This window comes from Danio rerio, chromosome 12 (genome assembly GCF_049306965.1).
Source record: "Danio rerio strain Tuebingen ecotype United States chromosome 12, GRCz12tu, whole genome shotgun sequence".
In the NCBI taxonomy this organism is placed as follows: domain Eukaryota; kingdom Metazoa; phylum Chordata; class Actinopteri; order Cypriniformes; family Danionidae; genus Danio; species Danio rerio.
Window position 1 is genome coordinate 1,364,073 of NC_133187.1, and position 20,928 is coordinate 1,385,000.

A 20,928-nucleotide genomic window follows, 5' to 3' on the forward strand; every position below is an offset into this window, starting at 1 on the left:
GAAGATGGAGACACTGTGCTCATAAAGGGATGGACATGGTCAGCAGCAATACTCAGGTAGGCTGTGGCGTTGATGCTCAATTGGTACTAATGGACCCAAAGAAAATCTCCCCCACACCATTACACCACCACCACCAGCCTGAACCGCTGATACAAGGCAGGATGATCCATGCTTTCATGCAGTTGAGGCCAAATTGTGAGCCGAGCATCTGAATGTGTGAGCAGAAATGGAGACAGAGCAGCAACGTTTCTCCAATCTTCTATTGTCCAGTTTTGGTGAGTCTGTGTGAATTGTAGCCTCAGTTTCCTGTTCTTAGCTGACAGGAGCGGCACCCGGTGTGCTCTTCTGCTGCTGTAGCCCATCCGCCTCAAGGTTGGACGTGTTGTGTGTTCAGAGATGCTTTTCTGCAGAGCTCGGTTGTAATGAGTGCTTATTTGAGTTACTGTTGCCTTTCTATCAGCTGGAACCAGTCTGGCCATTCTCCTCTGACCTCATCAACAAGGCATTTGCGCCCACAGAACTGCCGCTCACTGGATATTTCCTCTTTGTCGGAGCATTCTCTGTAAAGCCTAGAGATGGTTGTGCGTGAAAATCCCAGTAGATCAGCAGTTTCTGAAATACTCAGAGCAGCCCCTCTGGCAGCAGCAACCATGCCACGTTCAGAGTCTCTTAAATCCCCTTTCTTCCTCATTCTGATGCTCACTCTGAACTGCAGCAGATCCTCTTGATCATGTCTACATGCCTAAATGCAGTGAGCTGCTGCCATGTGATTGGCTGATTAGAAATTTGCATTAACAAGCAGCTGAACAGTGTACCTAATAAAGTGACCGGTGAGTATATATACATATATACATGTGAATTTCCTATATTTTTCAATATGTATTCATTTATTTATGCTTTTAAATTGCATTGTGGGACTTTGATCCCTCCTCCACTAACATTAGATGTTGAAATGTTTGAAAAAGTGACTTTTATTGACATTTTTAATAGTTTGAAGTGATCATTCCGTGCATTGGTGTTGTAAATAAAGTAGAAAGACCAGGTAATAAACTGTCAGTACGTTACAGTTAAAACATTACTTGTTTCTTATATAAAATATATCGTTTCAAACTACAAAAGTGTCAATAAAATCACTTTGTTAAACTGCAGTTGTAATTTCAACTTTAAAAAGCTTTGTATTAGAGACATTGCATAAATAAATGTGAAATTTGGTCACAAATATGAATAAATAAGTTCATTTTTTATGATTAAAGGTAGAAATACTAATCAAAGGCTTTGCATAATGTAGAATTTAATCAAAAAATATTATATATTCATTAATTTATTCATTTTTCCTCAGCTTAGTCCCTTTATTTATTAGGGGTCGCCACAGCGGAATGAACCGCCAACTCATCCAGCATATGTTTTACCCAGCGGATGCCCTTCCATACACACACACACTCATACACTACAGCCAATTTAGTTGATCAATTCCCTTATAGTGCATGTGTTTGGACTGTGAGGGACCCCGGAGCGCCCAAAGGAAACCCACGCCAACACGGGGAGAACATGCAAACTCCACACAGAAACACCAACTGACCCAGCCGGGACTCGAACCAGTGATCTTGCTGTAAGGCGACAGTGCTAACCATTGAGCCAGTGTGTCGCTCAATATGAAATATATTTCAGTAAATAAATCAGTATACTAAATATTTCAATGATTCTATCTAAAACAAATGTTTTATTTACACAACGTGTGTCACTAAATATGAATTATATATAAATAAAAATATATCAAATGCATATTTTTATATTATATTATGTATTTATTTTATGTTATAATTATTTTACATTGTATATACTTCTTAACCCAAGTGCTGGGTTTGTCCATATAACAACCCTACATTAATACAGTGTACTGGAATATGGTGTAATTACTACTATGGAAGTCAATGGTTACAGGTTTTCAGCATTTTTCAGAATATCGTCTTTTGTGTTTAACAGAAGAAAGAAACTCATAAAGGTTTGCAACCACTTGAGTAAGTAATTAGTGAGTAAATGTTCATTTTTAGGTGAGCTGTCCCTTTAAGAGGGTTTGTATTCCAACAAGTGTTGCTGCCGGGATGCGCTCGCTCCAACCAACACTCCACTGATTACTACAGCGCTCAGCTCAGAGGACTGAGGAGAGAGAATCTGAATCCACACTGAAGAAAACAACATCACAGGTGCACACAGGAGGAGAATCAACACAGAAGCACGCGCAAAATTGCTGGAAATCAACACAGAAGCACGCGCACGTTGTTGGAGCGGAATTGCGCGCACTAGAAATTGGTACTCTTTATTTTGAGCGCAAAAACCAGAAGACATGCGCATTCAGGGGGTGTCGATGAAAAGTTAATTCTCGCGTACTAAAACAAGACAGATTGATTAGAGGAAAGTGACCTGCATCACGCAGCGAATTACGGACAGTTTGTGAATAAAAGTGACCGCATTACGCAGCGCATTAATCACGCGTCGCGCCAAATCGATTACTAAAAATATTTATATATAATAATAAGGATGTCGAGGAAAAAAGCGCTGAAGGGGAAGGGCAGTTCAAACACACCGAATTCATCTCCGAGCGCTGAAAAAGAGAAGGGGAAAAAAGTGTCGAGCCAGGCGAACGGAGTGGTTCATCCCAGCCGGCCATCTCTCAGCAACAGCGGGGAGTTCTACGACATCGCATTCAAGGTACACAAGGCTAAATGGCAAGCCGGGTTTACATTCATTCTGCTCATTAGTGTTTCTGGTTGATTGTTTTATATTGTTCAATGACTACTCTTGACACGCTCCCTATTGTTTAGCATTGAGTATTTGGTCTGAAATCACATGCAAGAGACTTCAACACAACATCAGCACTGTTTATTTGATTTAATTAATTAATTGATATTTAGAATTTGCAATTCATGCTTTTCTGAAAATGTATTATTAAGGAGAAAGTCTGAATGTAAAACCAACTTTACCTCAGTTTTTGTTTATAGTGCTTGTACTCTCTGACACACGCTACAGACCATTTTGAGGCATGTAAACAATAACAATCGTACATTTTAGATTTCCATAGCGTCCAAAAAAAGTACCACATATTGATAAATAATGTTACGATTGCTGCCATAACATCAAGTTATGATGATTGAATCGCCTCTTGTTACAGAAAAATGAAATGGTATGAGCCAATGACATCACCACAATGAAATTGTCTACAGCAACTAATGTTTATTTTCGGCTTAGTGCCTTTATTAATTTGGGGTCGCCACAGCGGAATGAACCGCCAACTTATCCAGCATATGTTTGCTGCAGTCCATCACTGGGAAACATCCACTCACATGCATTCACACACACTACGGGCAATTTAGCTTACCCAATTCACCTGTACCACATGTGTTTGCACTGTAAACCGTAGCACCCAGAGGAAACCCACATCAACACGGGGAGAACATGCAAACTCCACACAGAACCACCAACTGAGCCGAGACTCGAACCAGCGACCTTCTTGCTGTGAGGCGATTGTGCTACCCACTGAGCCACTTTGCCGCCCTAGCAATTTATATTCAGATTGAAATTGGCATGGGAGATATTTCATATGTATTGCCAAAACTTACACTGAAACAACACTGTAAAACAGATGACATAGTGACAGAAAAAACAAACAATAATTGGCAGTAATAAATGCTACAAAAGTGTATGGATGTTTCCCAGGGATGGGTTGCAGCCGGAAGGGCATCCACTGTGTAAAATGGTTCATTCCGCTTTGGCGACCTCAGATTAATAAAGGGACTAAGCCGGAAAGAAAATGAATGAAAAATGGGTAGCACTGTTGCCTCACAGCAAGAAGGTCTCTGGTTCGAGCCTTGGCTGGTTCAGTTGGCGTTTCTGTGGCGTTTCTAAAAAAAAAAAAAAAAAAAATATATATATATATATATACATATATATATATATATATATATATATATATATATATATATATATATATATATATATATATATATATATTTTTTATTTTTATTTTTTTTTTATTTTTTTTAAATGTATATTTATTTACTTATTTATTTATTTATTCATTTTTTTGTAATTTCAGTAGCATATCTTAATTTAATTTTTATTTTAACAATAAATATTTAATATAATATGTTCATATTTTTAATATTAATATTTTTTGACACAAGTTCTCAATCATTGCTGTAGTAATGCTTACTCTCCTATTTAATTCTTACTAATGTTTATTCCTTTAATCATTAGACTACTTAAGACAAATATCGGACAAACAGCATCTGAGTAATGTCTTTAGCTGTGGGAATCATAGTATTAATGGAAGATATTGACCCCAGTCTGTTGAAATAATGGTGTTCGTTATTTGATAATAATTCAGTGAGCTTTTGTCAATTAGTCCTTAAATATGCGACTTGGAGCTTGAGCTCCACACTTGCATTTTATAATCTGAAAAGATGTTTTCAGCAAAAAAATAATAAATAAATAAATAATAATAATAATAATGAAAAGAAAAAATATATAAATATAAGATACAAATATATAAATAACTAAGAATATAAATTAACAAATAAAATATAAAAATTAATACATGAATAAACAAATAAATAAAAATATATAAATAAATGCATAAATAAACAAACAAATAAATAAATAATATATGAATAAATACATTAATTAATAAATAAACAAGCCAATAAATAAATGCATAAATAATATATAAATAAATTCATGGATAAACAAACAAAAATATAATATATAAATAAATATATGAATAAAAAATAAACAAGCCAATGAATAAATGAATAAATAATATACAAGTACATGAATGAACAAACAAATAAATAAAAAATATCAATAAATAGATAAATAAACAAACAAACAAATAAATAATATATAAATAAACACATGAATGAATAAACAAACAAGCCAATAAATAAATAAATAAATAAATAATATCTAATAAATACAAGAATAAATAATTAAACAAAAAACAAACAAACAAACAAATAAATAAACGAATAAATAAATAAAATCTAAATAAATACAAGAATTAATAATTAAACAAAAAACAATCAATCAAACAAACAAACAAATAAATAAATAAATAAATAAATAAAAAAAAAAATAAAAAAATAAATAAATGGTCTAATTAATAATAATTCAAGTTTAGCAGTACATAAAAATTCCATCTCACATCTTTGGTTTGTATCATTAAATGGTCATCTTTGACTGAACCATGCAGTTCAGTTTTAAAGTAAAGTTAAAAGGGCTTGCCATACACCTGCATGTGTGAATGTAAATATCTTTCCAGCATAAACCTGACATCCGTGTTAAATAATCAATATTTCATATCTCAAATAATCCAATGCAACTTTACTCTGCGTGGAGTTTGCGCCTGTTATTTATGCTCCAGCAATAATTAGAAACAATGCAATACTCTGCAGCTGCCCCATATGGAGCAGAATGATGCGCTGCTGGACTGAAGTAAAGCCTCTAATTGAACAGCTGTGTCAACACTGATAAGCAGAGCACAGCAACTGGGTTATTCAGAAGGACCCCAGAACGCTCACTTACAAGCATTCGACACAGACTACACTCTCAGGCTGCGTACTAAAGGTGTTTTTGAGCTTTGCATATTTAAGATGACATGTTGAGAAGAAAAAATATAGGAAGTACTGTAGGAAAATGACATTTAATCCTTTAAATATCCTCTGAGAAATATTTGAAAAATAATAAATATTGCACAGGAGGGCGAATAACTTTGCCCTCAACTGTACATGACAGTTCATGTGCATTTAAAGCCAATATGTGATCCTCAAAATGAGTCTTTTAATATGTCAGCAAATGATTTTTTTTAATATTTCAGTTAGGATTAAAATGCAAAACCCAACAGCTATAGTGCAATGTTTAGTTTATTCATGTTAATAAATACACCCACCGGCCACTTTATTAGGTACACCTTACTAGTACCAGTTCTTGCCTTCAGAACTGCCTTCATCCTTCATGGCATAGATTCAACAAGATACTGCAAATGTTTTTGAGAGATTTTGCCTAAATGCACTGAGTTTTTGCCATGTGATTGGCTGACTAGAAATTTGTGTTAACGAGCAGCTGTACCTAATAAAGTGGCCAGTGAGTGTATTTGTGATCTTTCCTGTATAAGCATATTTTACTGCAGTATAGTACAGTAGTACTTTATTATGTTAGTCAATCAAGATGTTTTTATCCACTCTAAGAAATGCAGGGTTGTTTTAATCCTATGTTGGGTCAAATAATTCATTCGTTCATTCATTTTCAAGTTTTTATCCGGGTGCTCTGGTTTCCCCCACAGTCCAAACACATGCGCTTATGGGGAATTGATCAACTAAATTGGCCATAGTGTAAGAGTGTATGTGAGAGAATGAGTATGTATGGATGTTTCCCAGTACTGGGTTGCAGGTGGAAGGGCATCCGCTGTGTAAAACATATGCTGGAATAGTTGGCGGTTCATTCTGCTGTGGCGACCGCTGATGAATAAAGGGACTAAGGTGAAGGAAGATGAATGAGTTAAAACCATGGGTTTAAATGCATTTTAAAGCTCAGTTCTTAATTACAAAATGTTTTAAAATTAAATCAGTAAATTAAATGTGCTGAAGAAAAGATGTCAAAGATAAGATATTGATGTCTGCACTGAATTAATGCTTATAAATGTGGAAAGAATTATAAATATAAGTTTATACACAAATAAGATGTCAAAATATGGGTGAAATGATGTCATTTATTTAAATAATTAATCGACATATTTATTCAAATCAAATAATGATATTAAATTTGATTTTATTTAAAATAATGAAATAATTATGCAAATTTACATGACAATTAATGAGGTTAGACTGTGGTCCTATAAAAGAGCAAGTTATTATTTTTCGATATTTGATTTATGAGTAAATTGCAAACCCTAACAGTTATAGTGAACGTTAACATAGATAAATCAATATTGTAATGAGTGTAATTAGTAAATACATGAACTAATGCAACCTTATTATATAGTGTTATAAATTGACCTTATTCGATTTATTTATTAATTCCTTATTATAAAGTGATATAAATGTTCATACCTTCACGTCTTGGTTTTAATGGCTCTGAAGGGAACTGAAGAAGCCTAATAGTGAATATATTTAGATTCAAGTCAGACTTACAGGTTTAACAAAGCAAAATCCACCTCTTTGGGGAAAGGAAATCACAGGTTTAAAGTTTTAAGTGTGCAGTTTTGATCTAATCTCATCTCCAGCATATTCCTGCCTTTAATCTTTCCAGCCTTGAGCGAGTCTTTCTTTTCTATCAGATGGAGAGACGAGAGCTTGTTTGTGTGTTTATAGAAGAAATGGGACTATAGAGTGTGTTTTTCTCCATCTTGAACGTGTGTGTGTGTGTTTCTGCAGGTGATGCTGGTCGGAGACTCTGGAGTGGGGAAAACCTGTCTGCTGGTTCGCTTTAAAGATGGAGCATTTCTGGCCGGAAGCTTCATCTCAACTGTTGGCATAGACTTCAGGGTGAGTACAGAACAGTAACATGCATTTCATCAGCTTTAGAGCTCATAGGTGTTGCTTATTTTAATAGCGTACCTATTATGCCCCTTTTAACAAGAGGTAAATAAGCCTCTGATGTCTCAAGAGAGTGTGTGTGTGAAGTTTTAGCACAAAATACCACGCAGATAATGTTTTCTAACTCTCTGAAACTGACCCTTTTAGGCTTTAAATAATAATTGTGGCGTTTTGGTTTAAATTCAAATGAGATTGTGCTCATTTTATAAGAAGGCGGAGCTACAGATGCCTGTGCGTCAGCATAGTGGCAGATTTAAAACAGGACTGACGTTTTCTGTAACGTTATCCACAAGTTCCAAAATTAATCATCTCAGAAATTATCAGAAAGGCTATTCTAGAGTTTAGGAGCCATATATGAAAACACTCGACCTCCTTTAGTAGACTTTGTTATTCTGGGTACCACCAGAAGCCCTGAGTTTCAGATCTTAAAAAGCATGTTGGATTGTAGCGAGGCAGAAGATTGGTTACTTGAACAATAGTCAGACTATTTAAAGTCTTATAGGTAAGATGCAATGTTTTATTTATTTATAGAGGATGCTGGGAAACCAGCAAACAGAGCATGGCAGTAATCTAATCTAGAGCTCATAAAAGCATAATCTAGGTATATAGGTAGCATTTTCCTTAGCTTAGCGATGTTTCTAAGATGAAAGAAAGCTGTTTTGGGAAAGCTGTTTTAGTCTAACAATAGTCAGACTGTTTAAAGCAGGGGTCACCAATCCTGGTCCTGGAGGGCCGGTGTCCCTGCAGGGTTTAGCTCCATCTTGCCTCAACACACCTGCCTGGATGTTTCATGTATACCTAGTAAGACCCTGGTTAGCTTGTTTAGGTGTGTTTGATTAGGGTTTAGGGTCTAACAATAGTCAGACTATTTAAAGTCTTATAGGTAAGATGCTATGTTTTCAGAACATTACAGAACTTCACGGGCAGCTCGTTTATGGAAGATACAATTGTAGTGATGTGATTGAATTGTCTTGACCTGGTAAGATCTCTGGCAGCTGTATTTTGCACTAACTAACGTTTATTTATAAAGGATGCTGGGATATCAGCGAAAAGAGCATGGCAGTAATCTAATCTAGAGCTCATAAAAGCATGAGCTAGCTATATAGATAGCATTTGTCTTAACTTAGCGATATTTCTAAGATAAAAAAAAGCTGTTTTGGGTCATATCCATGCAATCATTTTATGTTAGAGAAATACACACTCATTAATTTCTACAAAATGCATTAAAACAGGACTAACGTTATCTGTAATGTTATCCTCAATTTCTAAAATTAATCATCTCAGAAATTATCAGAAAGACTATTCTAGAGTTTAGGAGCCATATATGAAAACGCTCGACCTCCTTTAGTAGACTTTGTTATTCTGGGTACCACCAGAAGCCCTGAGTTTCAGATCTTAAAAAGCATGTTGGATTGTAGTGAGGCAGAAGATTGTTTGTATGAACAATAGTCAGACTATTTAAAGTCTTATAGGTAAGATGCAATGTTTTATTTATTTATAAAGGATGCTGGGAAACCAGCAAACAGAGCATGGCAGTAATCTAATCTAGAGCTCATAAAAGCATAATCTAGCTATATAGAAAGCATTTTCCTTGGCTTAGCAATGTTTCTAAGATGAAAGAAAGCTGTTTTGGGAAAGCTGTTTTAGTCTAACAATAGTCAGACTATTTAAAGTCTTATAGGTAAGATGCTATGTTTTCTGATCATTACAGAACTTCACGGGCAGCTCGTTTATGGAAGATACAATTGTAGTGATGTGATTGAATTGTCTTGACCTGGTAAGATCTATGGCAGCTGTATTTTGCACTAACTAACGTTTATTTATAAAGGATGCTGGGAAACCAGCGAACAGAGCATGGCAGTAATCTAATCTAGAGCTCATAAAAGCATGAACTAGCTATATAGAAAGCATTTGTCTTAACTTAGCGATATTTCTAAGAGGAAAGAAAGCTGTTTTGGGTCATATCTATGCAATCATTTTATGTCAGAGAAATATACACTCATTAATTTCTACAAAATGCATTAAAACAGGACTAACGTTATCTGTAATGTTATCCTCAATTTCTAAAATTAATCATCTCAGAAATTATCAGAAAGGCTATTCTAGAGTTTAGGAGCCATATATGAAAACACTCGACCTCCTTTAGTAGACTTTGTTATTCTGGGTACCACCAGAAGCCCTGAGTTTCAGATCTTTAAAAGCATGTTGGATTGTAGCGAGGCAGAAGATTGGTTACTTGAACAATAGTCAGACTATTTAAAGTCTTATAGGTAAGATGCAATGTTTTATTTATTTATAGAGGATGCTGGGAAACCAGCAAACAGAGCATGGCAGTAATCTAATATAGAGCTCATAAAAGCATAATCTAGCTATATAGAAAGCATTTTCCTTAGCTTAGCGATGTTTCTAAGATGAAAGAAAGCTGTTTTGGGAAAGCTGTTTTAGTCTAACAATAGTCAGACTATTTAAAGCAGGGGTCACCAATCCTGGTCCTTGAGGGCCGGTGTCCCTGCAGGGTTTAGCTCCTTCTTGCCTCAACACACCTGCCTGGATGTTTCATGTATACCTTGTAAGACCCTGGTTAGCTTGTTTAGGTGTGTTTGATTAGGGTTTAGGGTCTAACAATAGTCAGACTATTTAAAGTCTTATAGGTAAGATGCAATGTTTTATGAACAATACAGAACTTCACGGGCAGCTCGTTTATGGAAGATACAATTGTAGTGATGTGATTGAATTGTCTTGACCTGGTAAGATCTATGGCAGCTGTACTTTGCACTAACTAACATTTATTTATAAAGGATGCTGGGAAACCAGCGAAAAGAGCACGGCAGTAATCTAATCTAGAGCTCATAAAAGCATGAACTAGCTATATAGAAAGCATTTTTCTTAGCTTAGCGATATTTATAAGATGAAAGAAAGCTGTTTTGGGTCATATCCATGCAATCATTTTATGTGAGAGAAATATACACTCATTAATTTCTACAAAATGCATTAAAACAGGACTAACGTTATCTGTAATGTTATCCTCAATTTCTAAAATAATCATCCCAGATATTATCAGAAAGGCTATTCTAGAGTTTAGGAGCCATATATGAAAACGCTCGACCTCCTTTAGTGGACTTTGTCATTCTGAGTTTCAGATCTTAAAAAGCATGTTGGATTGTAGCGAGGCAGAAGGTTGGTTAGATGAACAATAGTCAGACTATTTAAAGTCTTATAGGTAAGATGCAATGTTTTATAAACAATACAGAACTTCACGGGCAGCTCGTTTATGGAAGATACAATTGTAGTGATGTGATTGAATTGTCTTGACCTGGTAAGATCTATGGCAGCTGTACTTTGCACTAACTAACGTTTATTTATAAAGGATGCTGGGAAACCAGCGAACAGAGCATGGCAGTAATCTAATCTAGAGCTCATAAAATCATGAGCTAGCTATATAGATGAAAGAAAGCTGTTTTGGGTCATATCCATGCAATCATTTTATGTTAGAGAAATACACACTCATTAATTTCTACAAAATGCACACATTTTTATCATCCGGAGGAGGTTATAGTCTGTTATTGTTTCTAAGCAGTCTTCTACTGCATTAATCTCAGCAGGGCTCATTTAAATAAAAGTCAATTGCTTCATAAAATGACATAATGGCAGATAGTTCTGTCTTCATTTTCTCCGGCCTGATGAGCACTAACGGCTTGTGCTTCGCCACGCTGAAGCAACACATCATAATGCATTACATCTGGCAGTAAAATAGCCCATTTCTGTCTCTTTTCCGTCAATAAGAAGAATCCGTCATTATCTGCTGAAGCTCCTCAGGGCTTTTATTCTCAGTGCAGTTTTTAAGAGCACTACAGACACACGCTGAAGAGCGATTTGTGGTCCTGAAACAGCTGTGCATCTTCTTCTGCGCTCCTCCGTTTCTTCAGTACAGCCGGCGGCAGTAAGAGCCCTTCACAACACCAGCACTTTATCATTTCTGTGCACTAATCTGGAGGACGGACTGACAGGCTTTGTGTTGGGTGTCAATCTGTAAGGTGAGCTAAGGGTTTCTGCGAAGGTCTTTTTCTTTTTCAGGTGGTCAAGGAAGAATGTGGCAGGTCTTTATTTAAAGGTTGCTCGGCTTTGAAAAGGTTTCAGCTTTAGTAGTATGCGGTTTAAAAAAAAATAGTACTTATTTACAGTTAAATGAAAATGTAGTTTAGTTCATAGTGAAATGCAAAGAAGCAGTTGAAATGCATCTGCATGTGAATGCTATTAGATTCAAAGTCTCTTAAATCCCCTTTCTTCCCCATTCTGATGCTCACTTTGAACTGCAGCAGATCGTCTTGATCATGTCTACATGCCGAAATGCATTAAGCTGCTGCCATGTGATTGGCTGATTAGAAATTTGCTTTTACAAGCAGTTGACAGGTAATAAAGTGGCCGGTTGGTGTATTTACCCACTTACAGATGCTTTAAATACATATATATATATATATATATATATATATATATATATATATATATATATATATATATATATATATATATATATATATATATATATATATAGATATATAGGTATATATATATATATATATATATATATATATATATATATAGATATATAGGTATATATATATATATATATATATATATATATATATATATATATATATATATATATATATATATATATATATATATATATATATATATATATATATATATATATATATATATATATATATAGGTATGTATATATATATATATATATATATATATATATATATATATATATATATATATAGATATAGATATAGATATATAGGTATATATATATATATATATATATATATATATAGGTATATATATATATATATATATATATATATATATATATATATATATATATATTTATATATATATATATATATATATATATATATATATATATATTTTTTTTTTTTTTTTTTTTTTTTCAATAATTAATAATCCTGTTGAAATATCGTTAATAACTACTTTGGGATGTGTTGACAAACATTGTACTGTATGTTTTATGCAGGCGGTTCATTCCGCTGTGGCGACCCCAGATTAATAAAGGGACGAAGCAGAAAAGAAAAGGAATGAATGTTATGCATTTCAATATATTTGTAATTGCATTAGCTGTAATTTAGTACACTGAATTCCATGCATATGTCAAACAGGTTTCTTGCTTGCACACATACAGAAGCTAGACTTTGTCTTTGGCTAAGCCAGAAATGGAGTTGTGGGATCTACATGAAGCATTTAGTGGAGGTTGCGCTCAGCAAACAGAGATTCGGAGCGAGACTTTGTGCTGTAATTGAGCTGTTTCATCTGTAATCCCTGTTATCCGCTAACACTCCGACTGCCGAGCACACAGCTTTAGACCTGAGATCTTTTTCACCCCAAAAATCTGCAAGCATCCATTGCACAAATAATAAAAGTCTGAGCTGAATTTGAGTTTTAGAGACTCATTAATGCATTTTGATGGAGTGCAATTAGTTGAACAAGTAGTGGAGTACTTTAAATACAATGTACATATGTATAATCACATGCAGTAACCCTAAATTAACCACATGTGTTGGTAATTAATATGAACATAAATATGTGTAGCCAAATGCACCTTTAAAGCATGACGATATTAAAACATAATAGTTTCCTTTCCAAATGCATTAAAATAATATGTTATGATAAAATTAATATGTTTAATATATATATATAAACAATAAGTATAAATTAGTAAGGTCATTAAGTTCAAACTCCAGCCGTGTGTGGTTTTTCCTACAGTATTATAGATTCTGGTCTGTCCCCAGTGACTGATAGTCCCGGCCTTTTCCAGGATTTAATCTGAGCATTCGTGCTGTGTGAATGTATTCATAAAAGCGCACCGATGTCAGAGCTGTAGGTGTGGGACGGCTCATTTGCATGCAAACGGTACTGAAGGAATGCTTTCACACCACTCCGGTGCATTCTCTAGTGGTGTTCTTGCATTACTGTACTGGAGTTGTGCTTTCTGATTGCTTACCAGACTGGCAGAGAAACTGACGGTGTTTTTTTCCCCTCAGTGTTGAGTTGCATTGAAGTGCAGTGCATCTATTTGATTGAAAAAAAGTCTCTGGAGAGTCTAGATTATGAAATCACTCCTCTAGTTCTACATTAAAAGTATATTGTAATATGGTTTGCTGCAAATAAGATAGTATGCTTAGCTGGCAATGAGCTCTGCACTGTAAATAAAATGCTCACAACTCATTCATGTTGTCTCACTACAAATTAAGTTAACATGACTAAGTAGGTTAACATAAAGGAATTACTGTAAACATGCTACACCATGTTAACACTTCTAAAACAATGTGGCAGTGTGCTAAATATTGTATAAACATGCTATAACATGCTACAACTTGGCTGCAGTGTGCTAAATACGTTATAAACATGCAATAAATATGCTACAACCTGTTATCGCTTTTAAAACAGGGTAGCAGTTTGCTACATATGTTATAAACATGCTGTAACATGCTACAACATGTTATCATTTCAAAAACATGGTAGCAGCGAGCTAAGCATGTTATAAACATGCTATAAACATGCTACAGCATGTTATCATTTCAAAAACATGGTAGCAGCTTGCTAAACATGTTATAAACATGCTGCAACATGTTATCATTTCTTAAACATGGTAGAAGTTTGCTACATATGTTATAAACAGGCTATAAACATGCAACAACATGTTATAATTTCTAAAACATGGTAGCAGCTTGCTAAACATGTTATAAATATGCTATAAACATGCTACAGCGTATTATAGATTCTACAACATGGTAGCAGTGTGCTAAATATGTTTTAAACATGCTATAAATAGGCTCCAACATGTTATCATTTCAAAAACATGGTAGCAGCTTGTTAAACATGTTATAAACATGCTATAAACATGCTACAGCATGTTATAATTTCTAAAACATGGTAGCAGCTTGTTAAACAGGTTATAAACATGGTATAAACATGCTACAGCGAGTTATATATTCTACAACATGGTAGCAGCGTGCTAAACATGTTATAAACATGCTATAAACATGCTACAACATGTTATCATTTCTAAAAACTGTAGCAGCTTGTTAAACATGTTATAAACATGGTATAAACATGCTACAGCGTGTTATATATTCTACAACATGGTAGCAGCGTGCTAGACATGTTATAAACATGCTATAAACATGCTACAACATGTTATCATTTCTAAAAACTGTGGCAGCTTGTTAAACATGTTATAAACATGGTATAAACATGCTACAGCGTGTTATATATTCTACAACATGGTAGCAGCATGCTAAACATGTTATAAACATGCTATAAACATGCTTCAACATGTTATAATTTCTAAAACATGGTAGCAGCTTGTTAACATGTTATAAAGATGGTATAAACATGCTACAGCGTGTTATATATTCTACAACATGGTAGCAGCTTGCTAAACATGTTATAAACATGCTATAAACCTGCTGCAACATGTTATCATTTCTAAAACATGGTAGCAGCTTGCTAAACATGTTATAAACATTCTATAAACATGCTACAACAAGTTATCATTATCATATAACATGGTAGCAGTGTGCTAAATGTTTATAAACATATTATAGGCATGTTTTTTTAAGCTAGCAGCTGAGTTTGTGTTGACTAACAAGTTGATTGTTCTTTGTGGTCAGCTAATGGCTTTTACAGTCTATTTCACATTAGTTTTCTTTCCAGAATAATAAAACAGAGGATGCATTAACTGAAAATTATTTATATGAAAACACTTCACTGATAATTATGTGCTTTTGTCATTTTGACAAATAGAAAATGAAGCTATCTGCTCTATTGTGTGTGTTTTTCTACTTCAGAACCATTTACACTTGCTAAAAAGAGCATAAAACAGCACAAAAGAAATACACTGTGCTTATTAGTCATGGCATAGTCTTGTCTTAGTGCATTTCCAAAGCAGTTCAAGCAAAATATCAGGATGATGCAAAGCCTTTATTTAATTGGTAAAGTGAACCCTGACTGCAATATAATGCATTTTGGATAAATCTATGAAAGAAGATTCTTAGGTTCTTCTGATTATTTAATAATTTGACTTGTTTTTACAAAAAAAAAAAAAAAAAATGAGGCTGTAAAAAAATCAGGTTGTAAGATATCTTGTGTTGTGACTACTCAAAAACATAACCATATTCATGCATTAATATTTTTTTATATTTTTTGAATACTAAAAATAAAGTAAAAAAAACAAAAACAAGTAATGTTTATGAATTAATAATTAAAAATTCAAATTAAAAAAAAAAACAAAATCCAAAAAGACCTAAATATATGCAAATATATTTTATTATCAAAAAGTCAAGAAGAAATCAAGAAGTGTTTTAAAGACAAATACAAAATACAGTCTTGTTTTGAGAAGTTATGAGTAAAGATGTGAGTTTTTCCTTAAAAAATAATCGTATATTATATTTTTTGGCAGATTATTTAGCTTGTTTTTGGAAAAATTCACTTAATCTTGACTCAGTATTTCTTAAAACAAGACCATATTTTTTTGCTTGTCTAGAAAACCATTCCTAATTTAAGAGTTTTGAGATATTTGGACTAGAAATGAAACAAAAACTAAAAGTAAGAAAAGCTGTTTTTGCAGAACAGAGAGTCTACGCAAACATTTGTCATATAGATGGAGCTATAACTGATATTCTGTCTGTATTTCTGCCACAGAAATGACCTTGGCTCATAATGCAGGCTGTATAAAGAGTGTTATGACTTTCTGGCCTGTCTTTATTCTCTCCTGACGCAGCTGACGCAGCGTTTTCCATTAAATCACTCTCTAAATTCAGTTTATGTGCGTTATTCACACGTTTTCTGACTCTAGAATTGCGGGCACATTTTGCATCTCTAAGATAAAGCTATTATTTATATATCAAAAATATTATCAGACATAATGTGAAAAATTCCTGAATCTGCCATTTGGGAAATACTTTAAAAAAATGGGGCTTAATAATTCTGATTTTAACTATACACATACAGTTATATTATTAATTATCAAATAATATTTAATTAATACTGTCAGGAGACTTAAAAATTATTTTTAAATGTGCTTTTTGCCATTAATACCATTATAATAGTAAAAAAAATATTGTATTATTGGCAAGTTAGTTTTAACTCAAATGTGTATCATGAATATAGCAGAATTTAGTATTTTTCTTGCTTTGCAAACAATCACTTTAGTGATATTTATGTTAATACCTTTAAATAATGTTCTGCATTGTATTTAATTTAAGGTTTTAACTATTTCAATAATAATGCATTTTAAATAATTGTATTAACATTTTTCTGAAGATATTAAGTGTTAAAAATGCAAATTTGTCAAATTTATTTGTAAAAACACAATTAATTATCAATATTTAAAAAATTTCTTCAAACATCCTTTTAAAACACACTTTTCACCATTAATACCATGATTAACAGTGACAAATAAAAGGTGTTATTATTAGCATTTATTTTTAAATTAAATTGTGTATCATGATCAAGCAGAATTGGGGATTTTTCTAGCTGTAACATTTGAGCTTTTATTTGTTCGTTTTCTCAGAAAACTTAGTTAACATCTTTATTTTCTGACTGGAATTGCATTTAACTCATTGAGTCGTACAATATAATGATGTCTATTTGTCACACAGACAACGAGACTCCAATCTGCCCACTGTAGATTTAATTGTCTTATTTTTTTTTCAAAATAACTTGCTGAGCATAATGACAAAAGGCGAAATAAAAGGATAAATCACAGCACATTTTCATGCTTCAAATCGCCGAGCACTTGTTGTTGGTAAATCTGACAAGCTGTGCTCTCATTTAACGCTGTTGTATTCAGGCTCTTACAGTCAGAACAATTATCTACAAGCAGCTCTTCATTCAAGAGCCTCTCAGTGCACAGACAAAAACAACAAAGAAATGCAGGCTTTAATGCATGCAGAAATGCAGAAGTGCAGACACACACTTATATGCATAACAGGACATTTATAGTGATATAAATCAATATAAGTGAGTAATACTGTGATATTTAAAATATTCTAAAATATTGTTATGCATTGTATTTAGCTTTTGCTATTTATACTCTATTTTTTTATTTAATGTGCAGATCTGCACATGAATGCAGAAGTGCATTCATCTCTTGGTGTGTATTGCTGTGCATGTGAAACACAAAAACTATTTAATGTAAAATTAAATGAATACATGCATAAGTATTTTAAAAACTGCTATTTCTGTGCCGCATTGCACATTTTTAGATTTATATTAAGGTACATAATTTATTCTGACTGTTTTCTGTTCATTTTTATTCTATATTCTGTGTGCAGTATGGCCTGCATGTGCTAAATTAAAAATAAATTATTCATTTCTGTCTATAATTATGCCATGCTTTGTAATATGCTGACAAATATGTTTTTTGAAATGAAAGTACATTAATATATTAATGACTAAATGTATTTATTATCCATTTTATTTAGTTTGATGTGTTAAAACAGCTACAAGTAAATAAAAAATCAATAATAGATTGAAACGTTAACAACAACAACAACAACAACAACAATAATAATAATAATAATAATAATAATCACAACAACAATAATAATAAAAACAAATTTTAAAAATTAACTAAAATTTAAATTAACCGTAACATCACAACTATATTTTGAAATAATAACAATAAATTAATAGTATTAATGACACTAATAATAATTTTAATAATAATAATAATAATAAGTGTAATAATAAAAATACAGGAAAGCCAAATAATTACAAAACATATCTACATTTAACTGTATATTTAACAACAACAACAACAACAACAATATTAAAAAATAACAATAAAAATAAAATAATAATAATAACAACAATATTAACTATACTAATAATAATAAAAAAAGAATAACATTAATAATAATAATATGAATAATAATTATAATCATAATAATCATTAAATTAATAATAATATTACTATTAATAAAATTGATAAAAATAAAATTAATATAATGATTAAAGCAGACGAAATTATAATAATAAAATAATAATAATATTAATGAAAATAATACAATATTAATAAAATTTATAATAATAAAAAAATTATAATAATAACAACAATAAAATTAAAAATAAAATAATTAAGAAGAAGAAGAAGAAGAACAATAATTATTATTAATAAATAACTAAAATATCTCAATATAAAATGAAAACAAAACATCATAACTACTATATCTTTAATAAATTCAAGATTTTAAATCTAAAACCAGCACATTTGATTGAACCCAGTCCAGATAAACTGTGTGTTCTTGTATGTTTTGATCATTTAAAACAATAAAGGCCTCAGTGTTTCTGTCCATCTATTAGACCCCTCCTGAACTGTGTGTGTTTTCTCTGCAGTGTCCATCGATTTGCGCTCAGAGTTCTCCTTCTTTTTCTTGTTTCAGTGTTTGTAGATGTCGGATTTGATTCTTACAGCATGTGTAGACCTTCAGATGCTGCTGTCGGCTTTCTAAAGGGATTTTCTCTGTGTGGGGAATCATAAATGCTCTTCAGCGGCTGATAAAGTGTTTAGACGGTCAGTTTCTGTCGTTCAGCTCACTGAAATAGAGCTCAGTGTGTTAAAGCAAACTGCTTTCGGCCATTGGAAAGATTCACCTGGAGGAACAATATGACTGATCATCATTGCTGGTTTGAGTTCCGGCTGGACCGGTTGGCATTTCTGTGTGGAGTTTGCATGTTCTCCCCATGTTGGTGTGGGTTTCCTCCGGGTGCTCTCGGGTTTCCCCCACAGTCCAAACACATGCGCTATAGGGGAATTGATGAACTAAACTGGCTGTAGTTTATGAATGTGTGTGTGTGTGTGTACTTGTTTTTGTGACATATCAGGACACAAATCTGTATAATGACATGGGTATGACACAGGTATTACAAAAAGGAGGTGAAGTATGAGGACATTGGTGACGTCCTCATTTCTCAAAATGCTTATAAATCCTTCAGGATGAGTTTAATCAGAGAGTAAAGCTGCACACTGACTCCTGTGATGGTTGGGTTTAAAGGTGGGGTGGGGGCAATACAATATACGGTTTGGACAGTATAAAATGAATGGAAACCTATGTAAGGTCCCCACTTTTCACAAAAACAAACGTGTGTGTGTTTGTGTGAGAGAGAGAATGAGTGTGTATGGGTATTTCCCAGTACTGGGTTGCATCTGGAAGGGCATCCGCTGTGTAAAAAAAAACATATGCTGGAATAGTTGGCGGTTCATTCCGCTGTGGCGACCCCTGATAAACCAGGGAAAATGAATGAATGAATATCTAACTTCTACAGTGCATCCTAGCATTAAAGGAAGGTGTGGCAGCAGAAATGGCTGGTTTAACTGTGAAAGAAGGTGGAAACGGCTCATGTGGCACTAAATGATGAGCCAGAACCCTTGAATTGCATTATAAGCGGGGGAAATGAAATGTGACAAAAGCGTGAAAGTGTTCATTTAGTGCAGATGAGAGTGTTTTTCTCTCTCCGGCAGTCTTTGTTCACGATGGCCATTATTTGACTGCCGTCTTTCATATTAATGGACTTCGGCAGTAACAACCTGATGGATGTTTAATGTGCTGCTGAGGGGAGTTTGGATCTTCTTGAGCAAACCTGTGTGTATGATTGAGCTTGCTTATATGGTTTATGAGGACATGACATTGTATAATATTATGTTGTATTTAAGGCGACACAGTGGCTCAGTGGGTAAGCATTGTGGAATCACAGCAAGAAGGTTGCTGGTTCAAGCCTCGGCTGGGTCAGTTGGTGTTTCTGTTTGGAGTTTGCATGTTCTCCCCGTGTTGTTGTGGGTTTCCGCTGGGTGCTCCGGTTTCCCCCACAGTCCAAACACATGCGCTATAGGATGAACTAAATTGGTCTTAGTGGATAAGTGTGTGTGTGTGTGTGTGTGTGTGTGAATGAGTGTGTATGGGTGTTTCCCAGTACTGGGTTGCTGCTGGGAGGGCATCTACTGTGTAAAACATATGCTGGAATAGTTGGTGGTTCATTCCGCTGTGGCGACAACTGATAAATAAAGGGACCAAATGTTTGTGTGCATGTGTGTGTGTTTGTGCATATGTGTGTGTGCGTTCATATGTGTGCATGTGTGTGTGCTCGTCTGTTTACGTGTGCATATGAGTGTGAGTGCATGTGTGTGCATTTATGTGTGTGTGTATGCATGTGTGCGTGCATATTTGTGTGCATACCTGTGTGCATGTGTATGTGCATGCATGTGCATGTGCATTTTAGTGTGTGCATACAGCATGTGTGTGCGTGTGCA

The 20,928-nt window shown here is 33.6% G+C and overlaps 1 protein-coding gene across 1 annotated transcript in view; it reads left to right on the forward strand.

The window, feature by feature from the left end:
* Nucleotides 1-2,127: 2,127 nt before the first annotated feature.
* Nucleotides 2,128-20,928, forward strand: part of rab26 (RAB26, member RAS oncogene family) — a 110,830-nt gene continuing 92,029 nt past the window's right edge. Inside the window, exons 1-2 of the mRNA XM_073918004.1 lie at nucleotides 2,128-2,709; nucleotides 7,428-7,538. Of these exons, the coding sequence (XP_073774105.1) occupies nucleotides 2,539-2,709; nucleotides 7,428-7,538 (282 nt within the window). The 5' untranslated portion in view covers nucleotides 2,128-2,538. The remainder of the gene's footprint in view (nucleotides 2,710-7,427; nucleotides 7,539-20,928) is intronic.